This window comes from Phascolarctos cinereus, unplaced genomic scaffold (genome assembly GCF_003287225.1).
Source record: "Phascolarctos cinereus isolate Bilbo 61053 unplaced genomic scaffold, phaCin_HiC Scaffold_1;HRSCAF=81, whole genome shotgun sequence".
Classification (NCBI taxonomy): domain Eukaryota; kingdom Metazoa; phylum Chordata; class Mammalia; order Diprotodontia; family Phascolarctidae; genus Phascolarctos; species Phascolarctos cinereus.
In genome coordinates, this window is record NW_027555514.1 from 162130488 (window position 1) to 162151457 (window position 20970).

General features: G+C 38.6%; 1 protein-coding gene across 3 annotated transcripts in view; it reads right to left on the reverse strand.

Moving 5' to 3' along the window:
• DHTKD1 (dehydrogenase E1 and transketolase domain containing 1) overlaps nt 1–20970 on the reverse strand; it is a 75521-nt gene that overhangs the window by 24867 nt on the left and 29684 nt on the right. For 2 of the 3 annotated variants that reach the window (XM_020999684.2, XM_020999685.2), the window contains exons 5-7: nt 14480–14749; nt 8972–9143; nt 7344–7542 (exon numbers count right to left, since the gene is read on the reverse strand). In XM_020999684.2, the coding sequence (XP_020855343.1) occupies nt 7344–7542; nt 8972–9143; nt 14480–14749 (641 nt within the window). The remainder of the gene's footprint in view (nt 1–7343; nt 7543–8971; nt 9144–14479; nt 14750–20970) is intronic. The other variant, XM_020999686.2, reaches the window with a different exon arrangement.

A 20970-nucleotide genomic window follows, 5' to 3' on the forward strand; every position in this document is an offset into this window, starting at 1 on the left:
GAATAGAAAATCTGACTTTCAAACACAAGACTCAAGAGAAGCATGAAAAGGTAAACAGGAAAGAGAAATCATAAGGGACTTATTAAATTGAACTGTTTATATTACTATATAGAAACATGATATTTGTAACTCATAAAATACACACACACACACACACACAGAGAACAGGGTAAATTGAATATGAAGGGATGATATCTAAAAAATTAAAATAAGGGTGAGAGAGGATTGTACTGAGAGAAGGAGAAAGGGAGAGGTAGAATGGGGTAAATTATCTCACATAAAAGGATCAAGAAAAAGCTTGTATAGTGGAGGAGAAGAAGGGGGAGGTGAGAGGGAATGAATGAATCTTATTCTCATCAGATTTTGCTTAAGAAGGGAATAACATACACACTCCCCTGGGCATGGAAATCTATCTTACCCTTCTAACACTTCTGAGAAGGGACAGGGTCAAAAGAGAGAATAGAATAAATGGGGGGCAGTATAGGATGGAGGGAAATATAGTCAGTCTTTCACAATATGACCTTTATGAAAGTGTTTTGCATGACTACATATGTATAACCTATATTGAACTACTTGCCTTTTCAATGAGGGTGGGTGGGGAGGAAGGGATAGAAGTTGGAACTCAAAGTTTTAAAAATGAATGTTAAAAATTGTTTTTACTTGCTACTGGGAAATAAGATATACAGGCAGTGGGTTATAGAAATCTATACTGTCCTACAGGAAAACAGAAGAGAAAGGGGATAAGAGAAGTGGGCGGGGGGAAGGTAGATTGGGGGAAGGGGTAATCAGAATGCACGCCATCTCGGGGTGGAGGAGGAGAAAGATGGGGAGAAAATTTGGAATTCAAAATCTTGTGGAAGTGAATGTTAAAAACTAAAAATTAATTAATTTTTTGAAAAGGAAAAAAGAATAAAGTGATTAAAACTTAAAGGTACACTAAGATTTGTGGGATGTTATCTATTTGATGGATCCCCATTTCCAAGCCACAGTCACTGAAGAATATGACCTCCCACCTCTCTGTGGTTCTGCAGTTATAAAAGCACAAGCCTTTGGGAAATCTTGGTCCTTACCTTAGGGGGACTCATCTTAACAGTACCTAAAATCTAGATTAAAAGACTTGGGTGGCTTAAAATGACCAGGTGAAAGAGGTTACTGTCCAAGTGGAGTAAGGGCTTTTAGGGATGTCCTAAATTTAGGCCAGGCCGAAGAATCTTTAGTGTCTGGTCCCAGATATCACCCCCATAGGCTGACCCATCAATCATCTTGTCAACCCCATGTTTTCAAAAGTCATAATTAAAGATCCCTGTGGGGGAAAATATCATCATCCTCCACTCATCTAACGTCGTTCTTAGAGCATGTATTTGTGTGGCCAGACCTGTCTGCCTGGACAGACTACCCCAATCTGTCGCTCAAACTTTACCAATGAAATTGCCCAGGCCTCTATGGTGGTCTGGTTAGGAAGGCCCATGGGTAAAGCCTATCACCATTCAGATGCAGCTCTACCCAAAAGGCAGGATCTCATTGTACCCAAGAAATTTATAAATAGTGAGGAGTAAGGGAAGCAAGAGGGAGTATCATTGGGAGTGGAACATCAAGCCAATTTATTAAACCCATGCCTTTAAACATTTCACTGCCACCCTTGCTGTTCTACACTGGGGAACTGAATGAAAAGGGGATTCATCTTAGCAGGGCCAAGTATGCAAGCCACCTCAGAAGGGACAAACATCTATCCTCATAGGTGTTCTCTAGTTCGTTCAGCTGACTTTGCAAATGTAAATCCTCTGTAAGCCCCTCTCAGTACACTGATGGAGCTCTGCAACAACAAAAAGCATTAGACCACACCCTCACTAGCCATCAATTTTAATGATTTTCAAATATGTTGTTTGAAATTCTCTTACAATATCCAAGTTTCTTAGTGGTGAAAGCCCACCCACAGAGATATAGGGTAGGTGGGGAGAAGGACAGGGCAGGGTGTCCCAATCCTCATCCTTATTCCAGCTCCTATCCTGTAACCATAGAGCCCTAATCTCAGCATTCCGTTATCTTCAGGGCATTGTCTTTAAAAATCAAAAGTACATTAATCTTTGCTCCTAATTGCTGAATATGTAAAAAATAATTTCTTTCTTCTTTACATTGTCATCCAGCTTTCTAAAGCCATTAATGAGATCCATGGAACACTTACTTGTGATATATTTCTACTGACCCTACCAAGTTTTTTAAATATGCACTGGGCTAACCCTGTAGGGTCAGTGTAACTCCTCCCTTATTGACTGAGAGGACTCTCAGTGTACTCCTAACCACCACAGCTATAGCCACAGGATGCTATGCTTCTGTATCTGGCCATCTAATTGCCCAGGTTTCCCTTTCTTCTCTACTACTTTCCTCCCTATCTCAACAATGAATTTACTGACAAAGTCATGTCAAACCCCAGATCAGTCAAGCACATAAATTAGGCCAATTATTAGAATTCAAAGAGACTCATGAACTATAAACATGCAATAAAAACAACTATATTTAAGATTTAAAAATTGGATAAAGTAGTCTCCTTTGCCTCTGTATTCACCATGGTAACATTCTACACTTGGCCAGAAAAGCACAAGGTAGAAGCAATTCCACTAAAAACTCTGACATCAATTCCCCACAGGGTTGGGTCTTTTATACCTCAGGGGGCAAAAAAGCCAAACTAATGATGATCCAAAGAAAAAACATCCCCTCCACCCCTCAAAGGAAAACTGGCCCAGTCTACATAAAACAGGCATTGTTTCAACCATATTTGTCCATAGATCAAAGAGCCTTAATGAATTATTATAAGAAAATCTCCTGGACACATCGGAACTGTTGGGCAAAGTAAATTAGGATAGAGTCTATAAAGGTCCAACAAAGAGGAAATCTAGGGTTTACTCACTCAAAAAAGATAATGGCCAAACTCAAAAGGTTTTTAGGGTTAAATAAAAATTTTACTTGTGGCAAAGGGCAGGCAGCTCATATACTGAGAGATAGCAGTTTGAACAATAAAAAGTGAAAGAACAGTATACTGAAAAGCAAAGGAAAAATCACTAGTACCATAAGATAACTGATCCTAAAAGACTGAGAATATTCCTACAAGGGGAGAAAAGATGTGTTTTTAACATAATTTATGATTTTAAGTATTAATTGCATTAATTTGAGTTGAGATAAATTTTTTTTAGTTACAAACTCAGTAGACAAAAGAAAAGGAAAAGTTCAAATATTTTTAAAAGACTTAGCTAAAGGGTTAATGTTTACATACCAAAAGGAGAAGATTGTGGCTCCGTGTATGTTCTAAGTGTATTATTGTGACAACAGAGAAAACAGCTATGGGGTTAGATGAGAAGCCTCAAACACATGGCCCACTGGGTGACACTGCCAGTAGGCCTGATCCAGATTAAAATGTAACTGAAAGAGGGGCAGCTAAGTGGCACAGTGGATAGAGCACTGGCCCTGGAATCAAGAGGACCTGAGTTCAAATACGGCCTCAGACATTTACTAGCTGTGTGATTCTGGGCAAGTCACTTAACCCCAACTGTCTCAAAAAAAAAAGTAATTGAAACATGTTAGACAAAATAAATAAAAACACAATAGAAGACATATAATGTTAATATGCGGTCATATTATGTCAATATGAAGCCTGCAGGAATGTTCACGGATGGTTAAGTGGCCCTTATGTCTATTTGGGTTTGACATCATTAATCTAAATGATGAGACAAAAATATTGTAGAGAAAGACAAAAGGACCCAAAATGGCGGAGTGAAAGCAGTGACTTGCTTGAGCTCTCCCCCAAACCCCTCCAAATACCTGTAAAAAATTACTCTAAACAAATTCTAAAGCAGCAGAACTCACAAAAAGACAGAGTGAAACAAATTTCCAGCCCAAGACAGACTGGATGATTGATCAGAAAGGTCTATCTCGCCAGGCAGGGAGAGGAGCAGTCTGGGGTGGGCACACAGGCAAAACAGGTCTCAGTGAATCTGGAGAGGACTTAATCACAGGCAGCTGTGGCAATTTCCAGACTTCTCAACCCACAAACACCAAAGACAACTTAGAAGGTCTGTAGGAAAGGTCTGTGACTGCAGTGAGAGAAAGAAACTTAGTCCCAATCCCAGTTCCCAAGTGCAGCGCCAGGGCAGCGGTTGCCTCCAGAGTTTCTGGCCCAAAGACTGAGAGAGAATCAAGTGGCTGATCAGAGGGGGATTGCAGGGATCTCTTTGCTAGTGCTGAGGCAGGAATCTCTTGCTTTGCCCATGCTTGGATATGGGTCAAAATTCTGGGTGGTGGGTCTTGGGGTGAGGAGGAGTACTGGCGTGGTGGAGCTTGTAGCGGTGGTATAGAGGAAATCCTCCTTACTGTTCCAAGGCAGAAAAGAGTGCTTGCAGTCACTCATGGACCAGAGCACAGGCCAGGAAAAGAGTAAACACCTCAACCCTTATTATACCACCTTGGAAGAACTGAAAATTTACAGATTCCTAGAAGTATCTCTGAAAACAGTTGCACAAAACCCCTGAAGCTTGGGACAGTACATTCTCCACACTGGAAGCAGACCTCTACCTTAATAACGAGTTTAAAACTCAAGTAATTGGCCGGGATCATGACCAAGCCTCGAAAAAAAAGTCAGATCATAGAATCTTTCTTTAGTAACAAAGAAGATCAAAACATATAACCAGAAGAAGACAACAAAGTCAAAGCTCCCATATCCAAAGCCTCCAAGAAAAATATGAATCAGTCCCAGGCCATGAAAGAGCTCAAAAAGGATTTTGAGAAACAAGTAAGAGAAGTAGAGGGAAAACTGGGAAGAGAAATGAGAGTGATACAAGAAAATCATGAAAAACAAGTCAACAGCTTGCTAAAGGAGACCCAAAAAAATACTGAAGAAAATAACACCTTAAAAAATAGCCTAACCCAAATGGCAAAAGACGTCCAAAAAGCCAATGAGGAGAAGAAAGCCTTAAAAAGCAAAACTGGCCATATGGAAAAGGAAATTGAAAAGCTTACTGAAGAAAATACTTCCTTAAAAATTAGAATAGAGCAATTGGAAGATAGTGACTTTATAAGAAATTAAGAAATTATAAAACAAAACCAAAAGAAAGAAAAAATAGAAAACAACGTGAAATATCTCCCTGGAGAAAGCAAAAGAAGGGGATAAAGTGACAATATTTCTTGAATCCAGAAGAAATTTGAAAAAAAAATTGAATAAAAATTCAAATAGGTGAAGGGTAACAGGAAATGGGACTCATTAATCCTTGCATTATCTCAGTTAGGTAAGGAAAGTATAGGATAAAGTATAAAAATATTATAGCAGTAAAATAGAATAAAGTTATCTAGTACTAGATTAAGCAAGAGAGAAAAAAGCTGTATGTCTTCCTGAGGTGTGTGAAGAACTGTATGAGGTAGAGATTCAAGTCAGGCTGTTTCTAGTAGAACAAGCTATAGCTACCCAGGGCTAGGCCTCTTGTTTCAGAGCAGATCTATGGACCAATTTAGATCTGGGTTTTGCACTTGGAGTGTAGGGAGGAAAGATCTGTTTCAAGCAAAACAAGCTTCAGATATCTAGTATTTTTTTTTTAATAAAAAAAGAGATAATAACAAGATTTGCTGAAGGGAATACAAACATAATGATAACCTTGAATGTTAGTGGGCTGAACACACCCATAAAATGGAAGAGTAACAGTAGATTAGAAAATAAAACTCGATAATTTTCTACAGTCAAAGAAACATAGTTAAAACGAAGATTTATATAAACTACCAATTACAGGCTAGAGTCAAATCCATAATGCTTCAAATGAATCCAAAAAATCAAGCATAGGAATCATGACTTTGTAAAGGACAATAGTAAAAACTGATACTGACAAGAAAAACACACAGAGTAGCTACATTAAACTTAAAAGCATCATACTCAATGAAACAAAAAAACCAAAATCATTGCTAAATATACATGTACTAAGTGTAAAAAGTATCTGAGTACTTAAAAGGAAAACTAAGTGAATTACAAAAAGATAGCAAGACAATGATTTTAGATTATTTCAATATGTCCTTTTCAAACTTACATAAATCTACACACACACAAAAAGATTTTTTAAAAAAGAAAATTATGTATTTAAACCAAATGTTAGAAAAACTAGAGAGGCTGTTAGACCTCTGTCAATTATTGAATAGGAATCTTGAGTAGTATATTCATTTTTTCAGCATTGACAGCAACTCTTCAAAAATTATGAGCTAAGGTTTAAAAAAAGGAACTAATAAAGAAATACAGGAGACAGAAATATAAAAAAAGATATTAAAGAGATTCATAACAATGAGACAATACACCAAAATGTGTAGGATACAACTAAGGCAGTCCTTAGAGCAGGGCTCTTAACCTAGGGTCCACAGAAGCTTAAGAAGTCAATGAATATATATAAGTGAGTATACAAGCCTTCTTTGTTAATATTTCAATAACCATATTTCAATATAATTGGTTCTCCTTACAATCTTACATATTTTATTTTATTCATATAAAATATTACTGTGAGAAAATGTCTGTAGACTTCATCAGACTGCCAGAGGGGTCCATGACACAGAAAAAGGTTAAGAATTCTTCTTCCTGGAGTGGGGGAAAAGATGAGATGGGGAGAAAATTTGGAACTTAAAATCTTGAGGAAGTGAATGTTGAAAACTAAAAATAAATTCTTTTTAAAAAAAGAAGCTACTATGTGCCAGGAACTGTACTAAGCACATTACAACTCTGGAAGGGCAGGTGCTGCTATCATCTCTATTTTACAGTTGAGGAAACTGAGGTGCACTGGGGATTGGGTGATTTGCCCAGAGTTTCACAGCTAGTGTCTGAAGCCAGACTTGAACTCGGGTCTTCCTGACTCTAGGTCCAAAGTCCTTTCCACTTCAGCAGTGAACAGTACTTAAAGAGAGCCAGTTGTTAAACATTTACCAGCACAACTCTGATTATGTGTCTCTTTAAGATAAATATGTTTTTGGGGCAGCTAGGTGGCATAGTGGATAGAGCACTGGCACTGGAATCAGGAGAACCTGAGCTCAAATCCAGTCTCAGACCAGACACTTGACACTTACTAGCTGTATGACCCTGGCAAGTCACTTAACCCCAACTGCCTCACTTAAAAAAAAAAAAGATAAATATGTTTTGAAAAGTTTGTATTATTGGTACAAGCTTTGTTGCATAAGGCAAGTCTCTTCCTCTAACCCCCCTGCCTCTGTTTTTCTATGTGTAAAACAGGGATAAACTATTGTCATAGAAAAATCAACAGAGATAAGGAACACGCATAAAGCTAGACATACTTTAATGGTGGATATTAAATGAACATTCCTAATAATTTTACCTAATGATCTTATACATCATGGGATTGGTGAAGAAAGGTTCATCCAACTCATTGTGACCCCACTGCCGGTAGCACAGCAAATCAACAATTACATCCTTGCGAAACTGGCGCTGGTATTCCACAGCCAGGCGGGTGGCATGGACCACTTCCTCAGGGTCATCTCCATTGACGTGGATGACAGCACAGCCAACAATTTTACCTGAAGTAGAGTGTGGCAATACTAATCAGGCTAGGTAGCACCAAACATAGAAGAAATATTTTTTTAAGTCACTAATCAATAAACATTTTATAAGTGCCTACTATGTGCTAAGCACTAGGGATACAGAGAAAGGTAGAAGACAGTTTATTCACTCAAGGAGTTCACAGTCTAATGGAAGAAAGACTGAAGCTCTGTATAGTCACAGATTCATTATATTTCAAATTTTGTCAAGATGTTTCAATTCATTATGTGAAAGTCAGCCTCAAAATCTCTATACTTTTCTTCCATTATCTGAGAATCTAAAATTATATAATACATTCAAAAACATTCTCAAATGTTTTCAAGCCAACTGTCAACTTGGTAGTACTTCTGCTGGCCATTGGGCCATGTCTAAAAAAATACAAAAGGAGATGAAGTCTGAGAAATATCTACTGCCCAAACTCTGACATGCATGGACAAATCTTTGAATTTATTTATCTATACAAAATATATTGTAGAGGTGTCTAGACTACTGTAGATGTTATTAGGTAGATCCAAAATTGAATAGAAGGAAAGGAACACACTAACTTGTGGTAGGTGAAGTGTGCAGCAATTATAGTGATCCCAAGTTGCTCTCTGATGCACACACATATATGCACATATATATGCCACCCACACACACACACACATACACCACAGCTTTTTAATACAAATATGTTCTAGTGATACTATAACTACAAATCATGGAATACCATGTTTTCTGAAGAACTAAAATTACAGGTGACTCACAAGGACAACGGATAGATGCATGGTAGGCATAAGTAGGTTAAATCACAATAACTTGCTCACAAAGAATAATATAAACCTCATTATTTAGTAAGTGTACAATCAAAAAGGGAGATGGACCAGTCATTTAACATATATAATAGGATAATAGGTGGACAGCTAGACTGTTATACTGGTATCCACAAAATGTTAAGATATCTAGAGCAGAGGTTCCTAACCTGGGCTACACAGACCCCTTAGAAAGTTGACTCTTTTAGGGAAGGTTCATAAACTTGAATGAAAAAAGTCACATTTTTATTTCAACATAATTTGCTTCTTTTGTAATCTTTTGTATTTTGTTTTGTGCACTTAAAAATATTACTCTGAAAAGGGGTCCGTAGGCTTCACCAGATTGCCAAAGGGGTTTATGATATAAAAAAGGTTAAGAACTCCTGATCTAGAATGATTCCAACATGTGAGAGAGATAGGTTCTTAATGTGAGGACTAGGAAGAAACATAGCCAAGAATCACACAAGATGAGGAGGTATGGATAGAATAGGAGCTACACTACTCTGAAGTGAGCAGACACATTGAAGAGATAACACACCCACTCAAATAATGCATTAAAAGCCCTACATAAACAGCATATGACTCAGTCACCCCCTAGTGTAGCCATGGTACCTACCAATGTCACTACAATACAAGGAAGACCTTCCTCTTTCTGCTGGAGTGGTATAACCCAGCTGGTTATTAACAATTAGATGTATACTTCCACCAATTCTGAAATGTGGGAGATTAGAAAGCGTAAACGTTTCAGGAACAATCCCTTGACCACAGAAAGAAGCATCACCATGAACCTAAATTATGGGGGGAAAAGGAACATAACAGGTTTAAGCATCAAGGTGAAGTTAACCGGGTTTTTTTAAAAACAGTAATGTAAAAAAAAATCTATTCATTATAAAATTTTCCACAATGATTAAACTGTGATCAAAAGGTACTTCCCAACTTCATTTCTCCCAGAAGCCATTACCAGTTGATCCATTCCCTCTGTCCCTGTATCACCTTGTATACAAAGCATCCCAGTCATTCAAACACATATTCCAGAGCACACAACAAGACACAGTAAACCCTGTCAGAGGAGGTAAAGAACACCTAAGCAATGTATTCATAAAGACAGCTTGCAAGACAAAAAGGAACTTGCTAGACAGTATTAAAAAAAACCACTCAGCCTCCTTTGCCTTGCCTTCTACCTCCATCATCTCTTTCCCACCAAATGCAAGTAGATGACAACACCTAATCTTCCCTGCATCTTGCAGCTGGCACCATGAACATGGCAGTGGGAGAAGTGATGGGGAGGGCAAGAAGTTGAGAGGATGGTGGCAATAAGATTCATAAGAGAAACAAGAAGCTATGAGAAAGCAATTAAGGATTTAATGCTCAATCCCACCCGCTTCAATGAAGTCCTACTCTAATACCTCATTGTAGCATAGAAGTGACCCTGGGTTCTTAAAGTTTAAGTTATAAAAGTACAAACTCTGTCAAATCCTAGGTCAAGCTGCCATTTTCCAAAAAGGGCTCTATATCTCCTGTCCAAGATCTAACACAACTAAATGGAGAGGTGTAATAGGACCACTATCTACCAAGATTCCTCCTCTTCTCACAACATGGGTTAAGCTAGACTTTCCTTGAGAGGAAATAAATCTGTCCTTAGCACTTGACTAGTGTAGGGGGTCAAGGCTCAAGATGCTCTCCCCCTGAGGTAGCTTTCCAGTAGCCTCTGGCCATACTGAGGTAGCTTTTTGGTCACCTAAAGGCATAAAAAGCTCCACTCATTAGAGTCGGGGCCCTTCAGACTTGGTAGATTTCCCAAGACCACATGAATCACCACACCCTACCATCCTCACCAGGCTAATTTCTATATGGAGATGAGAAGGATCAATAAGAGGAGTCACATCTACCCAAGCTAAGTGCTGAGGTATCCTTGTTGAATATCCTATCTTAGTATGACTAAGTGAACCTCCTTTTTTTTGCTTAGGCAATTGGAGTTAAGTGACTTGTACAGGGTCACATAGCTAGTAAGTGTCAAGTGTCTAAGGCCAGATTTGAACTCAGGTCCTCCTAACTCCAAGGCCAGAGCTCTATCTACTGTACCACCTAGCTGCCCCCATGAACCTCGTTTTATTAACTGTTGAATCACTTAGTGAGTTCCACATTTCATTATAACACTGAACCTGAACTAACAAGGTACCAGCCTGAATCAGGCCTGTCTCTAACAAGAGGTTGATCACTAGATTTGCTGCAGGGTAAGGAATCTTTTAGCCAAAGCAGCTCTTAAATATCAGTTATTCTATTACTGAGGGATTGCAGTCTGCATCAGAGGAGGGAGCACTTGCACTGAACAAACAACAGATCTGAAAACTTTTAGCGCTGAAGTAAAAATTACATGGAATAGAACGTGCTACTTGTCTAGAATGTTCAAGTTCCTGAGATAAGAACCAGAACCATTATGAAATCTGGCCATCAGAAAGTAGAATGGGATGAAAAACCAGGGGGCAAGGAAGGAAGGAGTATGGGTTTTGGAAAAGAATGAGAATCATCCAAATTTTGACCTTGAAAGCAGTGATATTCTCTGAAACATTCGTCCAAAGATGGGGTCCTGAATAGACCTAAACCAAAGTGAGGACTGGCTACAATAAAACCCTAGGCATTTTATGTACAGAAGAGAGAAGAGAATGGAAGGAAGTTCAGGGGGAAGCACAAATATCAAGCCAGTTTAACATATAGGACTTATTGTTTTAAAAAATGCAATATGAAATAGAGATCAATCATTTCATATAGAATCCTTGTGTGTTTTGCTTTTTGGTGTTTAAGTTCAGCATTTTAAAAAAAATTCTAGATATTTTAGTGGGAAACCCCCCCGCCCCGGAAGTGAATCTATTTACCAATTGCTACTAAAACATGAGCCTTCATAATAAACTTATCTAATATCACATCATCTGAACTGCTTGCTTCCCGTACTAGTATAGACTATATGAAAATATTGGAGTAGCACATTCACATTAATGAATCACTACCATGCAACCCATAATGACACAAAAGACCCAAAGCCAAGAGCCCATGTGGTATCTTGCTAAGTCCTGGGTCTCTTTGTCCACTCCCAAGCCCCCAATTCTGACCAAATTCTCTATTCCGTCTCAAAACCCACACTCTGTCTGCCAACTCCATACCTAAAAATGGCCTAGAAAAAAAACAAAAAACAAGTATGTATCCTCCCCACTCCAATCAGGGCTAGAAGCCTTTTCTCTCTCTGATACCCCTAAATAACATAGCAAAAATACTGCTGTAATCAACCACTCCCCTTTTTAAATTGTAGATGCTTTCTCTGTCACCCAGCATGTTAATCTCCTGTCATATAGGCAAAGAAACTGCTTTTCTTCCTCACAGCTGGATACTCTTATTTCAGCGTAATAGAGTAAAAGGGAGTTCAGTAAGGGGGAGATAAATCAGACTGCTATCCCCCAGTACTCCTATTAAAAAACACTTATTACAGAAGTTATTATTCATTTCATCTGCTACAAGAATATATAGCATCTGTTTCCAAACTTGCATCATTTTGTCATGCTCTTGTGATTCTTGGCATAAAAACATGCAAGTATTATCCGTTCCATAATTTTTGTTAAAGCTTGTCTCACTCTGTATTCCCCTCCACACATATACAACAGTTTTCAAAGGAAGATAAGCAAAGGGCAGAAAGAAAACAGCTGTGTCAGAAGAATTAGCTGCAATTCTAAAGATTTCCAGTTGGAAGCCCCCACAAGAAGTAAGAATTACATAATCCAGCTAAAACAAGTAAAGAAATGTAAAGTTATAGCAGAAATAGAGACATCTGGAAAGAAAGGAGGTATAGGAGGCCAGTAACCTCAAAACCAGCCATTTGCCAAGCCTTAGTTCCCTCTTGTGAGGGGTCAAGTGAGATTTTACATATGTTATATTTACATATATTACATATATTTACAGTTGTTACACATATACAATGCTTTATATGTGATGTCACACTATATTCAAATTATGTTTCCATATGGAACATACATGTTTTACATACATGTATGCTACATGTATACACAGTTATACAGTGCTTTAAGGTCTGCATGTATAAATATGCAAACCTTAAATATATAAGTATATATGTATATATATACATATATATGCAATCATTAAAGCACTGTATAACTGTAAGACACTATTATTATTTTAAATAAAATCTTTTATTTCCCATACTTTCTTCAGAGGTCAACTTTGAATCTTGTCTCTTACTCACAGAATGACTATGGGCAGGTGCATTAAATTTAGGAGCCTCAATTCCTTCATCTATAAAATGGGGCTAATTCCAGCACTGGTTGTTCAGGGTTACTGTAAGGATTCAGTGAAATAATGTAAGCAAAGTACCTGACAGATTGTAAAGCTATCATATTATAAATGTAATTTATACTGAATGATATAATAAAATATTAATTAGTACAATATTTGTAATAATATTTATAAATGTCTGATATTAAAATGACAAAGATTTTTACTATTATTTACTAGGAAAATTTGAATGACCAATTTAATTTTGTTTATGGATCAAAATGGAAAGAGCATGTTCTATTGATTACTTGAAAATACTGTATATACTATCAGACACTACTGATATGTCAGTTTTGCTGAAATGCTTTCTTTTCTTCTTTTTCTTCTCTCTTAAAAGGGATATCCCCTGAGCAGAGAAGGGATATATTCAGAAACATATGTAATATGAAAGCAAAAGATAAATAATTTTTTAAAAAAAGAAATGTCTTTTAATAGACTGTTGGTATATGATTTAAATTGTCTTCTGTTCATTGAATTGACAATTTTTTCCTAACCAAACTCAGACAGCCCATTCATTTTTCACATTTCTAACAGGGTCAATTTTCACACAGATAGAGTGTCAATAACATGGTTACTCAAGTAATTTTGTTAACTTACATCTGTTACAGTCTGGTCCCAACAATCATAAACTGATACCCTACTTTACAGATCAGGTAACTATGTCTTAGTTAGAGGGGTCAAGTGAGTTGTCCATGACCACACAACTAATAATAATGGCAGGGCTGAGATGAGAACCAACATTGTTAACTCGTAGGACAATTCTCTATTCACTATACCGGAAGTAATCGCTGAATATTTTGCTTCCATGTAATTTGATTAATTTACCTGATTGCTTCAATTTCCAATTATCAATACCTCAATCTACCACTCCCCTGGATAAACAAATAACACTATATCCTTAATGTTTAAAAACTGCTTATTGTTTAACAGAACACACTCTGGAACCAAGATCTATTAGGATTCAACTTTGAAGCTGGCTTTTCAAGGAATCAACTCTAGATTTGAAACTCTCTTCACCAAAATAAACAAAAAGGCTCAATTCCCTTAGTTCATTTCTAATCATTTAGTCCCACAGAGTCTAAAATAAATGAAAACCTAACTGTATCCCTGGGATTACAAAAGTGAATCTAATAGATATCTTCTGCTTGGAGTATACGAAAAGGAAAAGAAATGCACATAATAGTGGTTTGGTTGAATTTGCTTTGATGCCATTTGTCTTTTTTTGTTTGTTTGTTTGTTTGTTTTTTAATTTTTCAGTAATTGGGGTTAAGTGACTTGCCCAGGGCCACACAGCTAGTAAGTATCAAGTGTTTGGTCTGAGGTCGGATTTGAACTCAGGTCCTCCTGACTTCAGGGCTGCTGCTCTATCCACTGCACCATCTAGTTGCCCCCAAGATTCATCTTGTTTTTTTTAAAAAAAAATATTTTGCTACCAGGCTTTAGACTTCTGAAAACCATGCAGATTCCTAGCTGGCTAAAACTTTCAGGGAAATGATGTAATCTGTACTTCCTGTAAGGAGCAAAGAGACTATATTGACCACCCACAAATTCCAAATGCTTATGAAGAGAAAACCCAGATGAAAGATCCCCCTAGGGAGCTAGGGCCAGATTCTTGCAAGTCTAGTTTTTAGATCTGGTGCTGACAGGTTTAAATGACCAGGAAGACTTCTTTCCAGAAGAAGGACACCAGTCATCGATCACCATCCAAGCCACTAAACATAGCCTTCTGCTTTCCTATCCCTTTTCATATCTGCTCACCTGCTTCTAAAATAAAGGGCTAAAATACCTGCAGACACATGACTTTGTCCCCTGGCTGAGCAGAGCTGTCTGTAGAGTAGTCACCATCTAATTGGGACTGCTGTCTCCCACGAGTTTTACCAACAGCAACAGGGTTGACAGCTTCAAGGTGAGAGGGATTGGGCAGCATTGTAACATGAAGAGGTCGATGAGATCCAAAATCAAGGTCCACAGAAGAGGTCAAATGAGAAAGGACATCTCCAGTAGCAGAGATGCTCTCTGGAAATTCACTTAAGCCACGCATCTTACGGAACATCAGCTGTTTAGAGTAAACAGAGCACAGTAGTTGAAACAAATGAACAAAGAGAAAATTGTACTTCTGTGACAGTAGAGACTCAAGGAAGCTCTATTTTTTAAGGGCAAGAAAATTTATTCAATTTAGAAGTCCTGGCAGCTTTGGACTGTTTGTATAGACTATATACACAAGAATCATTGCAGGTAGGCATTAAAATGGGCGCTCAAATTCACCTGTTCAGTGCTGAGAACAATTTATAGATATTCAAAACTTCATTTTGTAGACATTCAACTTCAAAATCAATATATTTTAATAGAAGCCTATTAGTAATGCATATGTCAAGATATCTTTGACTTCTTTTATATAAATTTATTTATTTTTATTTTTCAACATTTACTTCCACAAGATTTGAATTCCAAATTTTCACCCCATCTTGCCCCTTCCCCCACCCCAAAATGGCATGCATTCTGAATACCCCTTCCCCTAGTCTGCCCTCTCTTCTATCTCTTCCCCCCTTCTTTTATCCCCTTCCCCTTCCATTTTCCTGTAGGGCAGGATCGATTTCTGTACCTCATTTCCTGTATTTCTTATTTCCCAGTTGCATGTGGAAACATTTTTTTTCAAACATGTGTTTTTAAAACTTTGGGTTCCAAATTTTCTCCCTTCCTCCCACACCCCCCACCACCCTCATTGAAAAGGCAAGCAAGTCAATACAGGCCATACATGTGCAGTTATGCAAAACACTTCCACAGTAGACATGTTGTGAAAAACCAACTCTATTTCTCTTAATCCTATCCTGCCCCCCCATTTATTCTATTCTTTCTTTTGACCCTGTCCCTCCTCAGAAATACTTCCTTCTGATTACCCCTTTCCCAATCTGCCCTTCTCTCTATCATCCCCCTGCTCTCTTGTCCCCTTCCTCCCCTATTTTCCTGTAGGGTAAGACAGATTTCCATACCCAATTGAGTGTGTTATTCCCTCCTTAAGCCAAATCCTATGAGAATAAGATTCCCTCATTTCCTCTCACCTTCTCATTTCCCCTCCACTGTAACAACCTTTTCTTCTCTGTTTTGTGTGAGATAATGTACCCCATTCTATCTCTCCCTTTCTCCTTCTCCTAGTATAATCTCTCTCACCCCTTAATTTTATTCTCCAGATATCACCCCTTCATCTTTAACTCACCCTGTGCCCCCTATCTATCTATCTATCCATACATACATATAATTTTTTCCCTTCCCACTACCCTAAAACTAAACAGTTCAGTCTTAATAAGTCTCTTATGATTTCTCTTTCCTGTTTACCTCTTCATGTTCCACTTGAGTCTTGTATTTGAAAGTCAAATTTTCTATTCAACTTGGTCTTTCATCAGAATGCTTGAAAGTCCTCTATTTCACTGAATGACCATTTTTTCCCCTGAAGGATTATACTCAGTTTTGCTGGGTAGGTGATTCTTGGTTGTAATCCTATCTCCTTTGCCCTCTGGAATTATATTCCATGCCCTCGTCCTTAATGTAGAAGCTGCTAAATCTTGTGTTATCCTGATTGTGTTTCCACCATACTTGAATTGTTTCTTTCTGGCTGCTTGCAATATTTTCTCCTTGACCTGGGAACTCTGGAATTTGGCTACAATATTCCTAGGAGTTTTCCTTTGGGGATCTCTTTCAGGGGAGATGGTGATTCTTTCAATTTCTATTTTGCCCTGGTTCTAAAATATCAGGGCAGTTTTCCTTGATAATTTCTTGAAAGATAATGTCTAGGCTCTTTTTTGATCATGGCTTTCAGATAGTCCAATAATTTTTACATTCTCTCTCCTGGATCTATTTTCCAGGTCAGTTGTTTTTCCAATGAGATATTTCACATTGTTTTCTAATTTTTCATTCTTTTGGATTTGTTCCTGTGTCTGATTTCTCATAAAGTCACTATCTTCCAATTGCTCTATTCTAATTTTTAAGGAAGTATTTTCTTCAGTAATCTTTTGGACTTCCTTTTCCATTTGGCCAATTTTTCTTTTTAGGGCATTCTTCTCCTCATTGGCTTTTTGGACCTCTTTTGCCATTTGGGTTAGGCTATTTTTTAAGGTGTTATTTTCTTCAGTATTTTTTTGGGTCTCCTTTAGCAAGCTGTTGACTTGTTTTTCATGATTTTCTTGCATCACTTTCATTTCTCTTCCCAGTTTTTCCTCTACTTCTCTTACTGGCTTCTCAAAATCCCTTTTGCGCTCTTCTGCCTGGAATGGATTCATATTTTTCTTGGAGGCTTTGGATGTGGGAGCTTTGACTTTGTTGTCTTCTTCTGGTTGTATATTTTGATCTTCTTTGTCACCAAAGTAAGATAATATATATAGTCTGACTCTTTTTGCAAGGTTTACTCATGATCCCAGCCAACTACTTGAGTTTTAAACTCTTTGTTAAGGTAAAAGTCTGCTTCCAATGTGGAGAATGTACTGTCCCAAGCTTTGGGGGTTTGTATAGCTGTTTTCAGAGATACTTCTAGGGACCTGTAAATTTTCAGTTCTTCCAAGGTGGTATGATAAGGGTCGAGGTGTTTACTCTTTTCCTGGCCTGTGCTCTAGTCTTTGAGTGACTGGCCACAAGCAGTCTTTTCTCCCCTTGGAACTGTGAGGAGGGTTTCCTCTTCACTGTCACTACAAGCCCCACTGCACCAGTGCTCCTCCTCACCCCAGGACCACCACCCAGAACTGTGACCCAGATCCAAGCATGGGCAAAGCAAGAGATTTCTGCCTCAGCACTGGCAAAGAGATCCCTGCAGTCCCCCTCTGATCAGCCACTTGATTCCTCCTCGGTCTGTGGGCCGGAAGCACAGGACGCAGCCACTGCCCCGGCGCCTGTGCTCTGCACTCTGGAAGTGGCTCTGAACTAGCTCTTCTCTCACCAAAAAACAGACTTTTCTCACTGACCTTCTAAGCTGTCTTTGGCATTCGTGGATTGAGGAGTCTGGAAATCACCACAGCTGCCTGTGATTCATTCCTTTTGAGGCCTGCCAGGTTTGCTGTGGTCTGCACGCCCAAGCCGAACTGAGCTCCTCTCCCCACCCGGCGTGATATGCCTTTCCAATCAACCATCCAGGCTGTCTTGGGCTGGAAATTTGTTTTACTCTGTCTTTTTGTGGGTTCTGCTGCTTTCGAATTTGTTTAGAGCCATTTTTTATGGGTATTTGGAGGAGTTTGGGGGAGAGCTCAAGCAAGTCACGGCTTTCACTCTGCCATCTTGGCTCTGCCCCCCTCAAGATATCTTTGACTTGTGAAAGGTATATATAAAACATACACATAGGAGCTACAAATTAAATGGGGAAGGGAAGTAAGGGAAGAAGCATTTATATAGCCCCTACTATGTGCCTGGCACTGTGCTAAGTGCTTTACAAATATTACCTCATTTGATCCTCACAATAACCCTGGGAGGAAGGTGCTGTTATTGACCCCATTTAACAGTTGAGGAAACTAAGGCAAACACAGGTTAAGTGATATACAGCTAGTATACATCTGCAGGCATATTTGAACTCAGGTCTTCCTGACTCCAGCCCCAGAGCTTTATCAGTTGCGTCTTGGTACTAGTGGAAAGTTTCCACTAGTAAAACTGGGAAGAGTTATGACAGCAGATAATGAATTCTTTTTTTTTTTTAGACGTGTAGTTTCAGGTGCCTAATGGAACATTCATTTAGAATTGTCTAACTAGTTGATGATATAGGGATCATATCCCCATGATGATATGGAGAGAGCAGTCCCACAAAAACCCAGAGATAAGAGAATACCTAGGAGGAAAGAGGGTCAACAGTATCAAATACCACAGGGGTTAAAAATGAAAAGGACTAGAAAAAACCAGAAGATTTGGCAATCAAGAAACAATAAGTAACCTTGGAAGGGCAGTTTTGGTTGAGTAATGATGTCAAGAGCTAGATTTCAATGGGGTCAAAGAGAGGAGAGGAAACAGGGAGTGCTCAGCTTTTTTCTGGGAGTTTGGTTGTAAAAGGGAGGAGACACAAGAGAACAATAGCTTGAGAGGATGGTAGAATCAAGTGAAGGTTTTTTTAAGGATGAGGACATCTGTGAATTTTTGTAGATAGTACTAAAGGAGCCGAGAGTACTCATATTTTAAGAAATATGCTTCAATCTAAGACATCTCCAAAGGCCTCAGGATGGAAAATGCTATCCACATCCAAAGAAAGAACTATGGAGTTTGAATGTGGATTGAAGCATTCTATTTGCTATTTTTTTTCTTCTCCTGTGTTTCCTTTCCTCTTTCTGGTGGTTCCTCCTATTGGTTCTAATTCTTACTTACAACATCACTAATGTGAAAATATATTTTATAGAAATGTATATGTGTAGCCTATATTAGATTACATACCGTTTTGGGGAGGGAGAAGGGAAAGGAAGGAAAGAAAAATTCAAAACTCAAAAGCTTATGGAAGTGATTGTTGATAATTCAAAATGATTTAATTTTAAAAATATGCTTTAATGATTTTGAAAAACATAGGAACTCAGCAGATCTTAATCCTCACTTAAGCAAGGAATATTTTTCTCAAATTATGAATTAGGAAAAGTGAGCTGCCCAGTTTGACTACACAATAGAGCTCATGAAAGGAACTATTTTATTTTTTTAAAAAAGCTAGAAAAGTAGATTAGGACCCAATCATGAAGGTACTTGAATGACAGAGAAAGAAGTTCGGATTATCTGGAAGATAATGAGTAGTCGCTCAAAGTTTTTGTGCAAGGAAATAACTTGATTGACCCCGTGCAAAACAAAGATTACTTTGGAAGTGGTGTTAAAGATGGACAGTTGAGAGAAGGGATTAATCATCATCCTCTTACTATTAGGAAAACTGAGGCATAGGTATTTAAGTACTTGCCCCATGTGAAACTAATTAAGTGACAGAGCCACAGTCTCAGTGTCTAGGGCTTAACCACTAGACAACAGGCACTCTATATCAGAGAGGACCCCTTGAATATTTATAATATCAAAACAAGGGGGCAGAGCCAAGATGGTAGAGTGAAAGCAGTGACTTACTTGAGCTCTCCCCCAACCTCATCAAATACCTATAAAAAATGGCTCTAAACAAATTCTAAAGCAGTAGAACCCACAAAAAGACAGAGTGAAACAAATTTCCAGCCCAAGACAACCTGGATGGTTGATTGGAAAGGTATATTGAGGGCTGGGAGAGGAACGCAGTTCGGCATGGTCACGCAGGCCACAGTGAACCTGGAGCAGGCCTCAGAGGACCGAATCACAGGCAGCTGTGGCAGTTTCCAGGCTTCTCAACCCACGAACACCAAAGACAACTTAGAAGGTCAGTGGGAAAAGTCTGTTTCTGCGATGCTGAGAGAGAAGCTAGGTGGTGTCAGCTTCATTCCCCGAGTGCAGCCCGGGGCAGGAGCTGCGTCCTGAGCTTCCGGGCCACAGACTGAGGGGGAATCCAGTGGCTGATCAGAGGGGCATTGCAGGGATCTCTCTGCTGGTGCAGGATTCTCTTGCTTTGCCTGTGCTTTGATCTGGGTCACAGTTCTGGGGTGAGGAGGAACGCTGGCACGGTAGAGCTTGTAGTGGCTTTGGAGAGGAAATCTTCCTCACATTTCCAAGGCAGAAAAGAGTGCTTGTGGTCACTTACAGACCAAAGCACAGGTCAGGAAAAGAGTAAACACCTCGCCCTTGATCATAGCACCTTGGAGGAACTGAAAATTTACAGGTCCCTAGAAGTATCTCCGAAAACAACTGCACAAAACCCCTGAAGCTTGGGACAGTACATTCTCTACACTGGAAACAGACTCTTACCTTAACAAAGAGTTTATAACTCTAGTAATTGGCTGGGATCATGAACAAGCAGTGTAGAAAGAGTCAGACTATGTTATCTTACTTTGGTGACAAAGAAGATCAAAATGCACAACCAGAAGAAGACAACGAAGCCAAAGCTCCTATATCCAAAGCCTCCAAGAAAAATATGAATTGGTCCCAGGCCATGGAAGAGCTCAAGCAAGTAAGAGAAGTAGAGGAAAAACTAAGAGTGATGCTAAAGGAGACCCAAAAAATAATGAAGAAAATAACACCTTAAAAAATAGCCTAACTCAAATGACAAAAGAGGTCCAAAAAGCCAATGAGGAGAAGAATGCCCTAAAAAGCAAAATTGGCCAAATGGAAAAGGAAGTCCAAAACCTTACTGAAGAAAATACTTAAAAATTAGAATAGAGCAATTGGAAACTAGTGACTTTATGAGAAATCAAGACATTGTAAAACAAA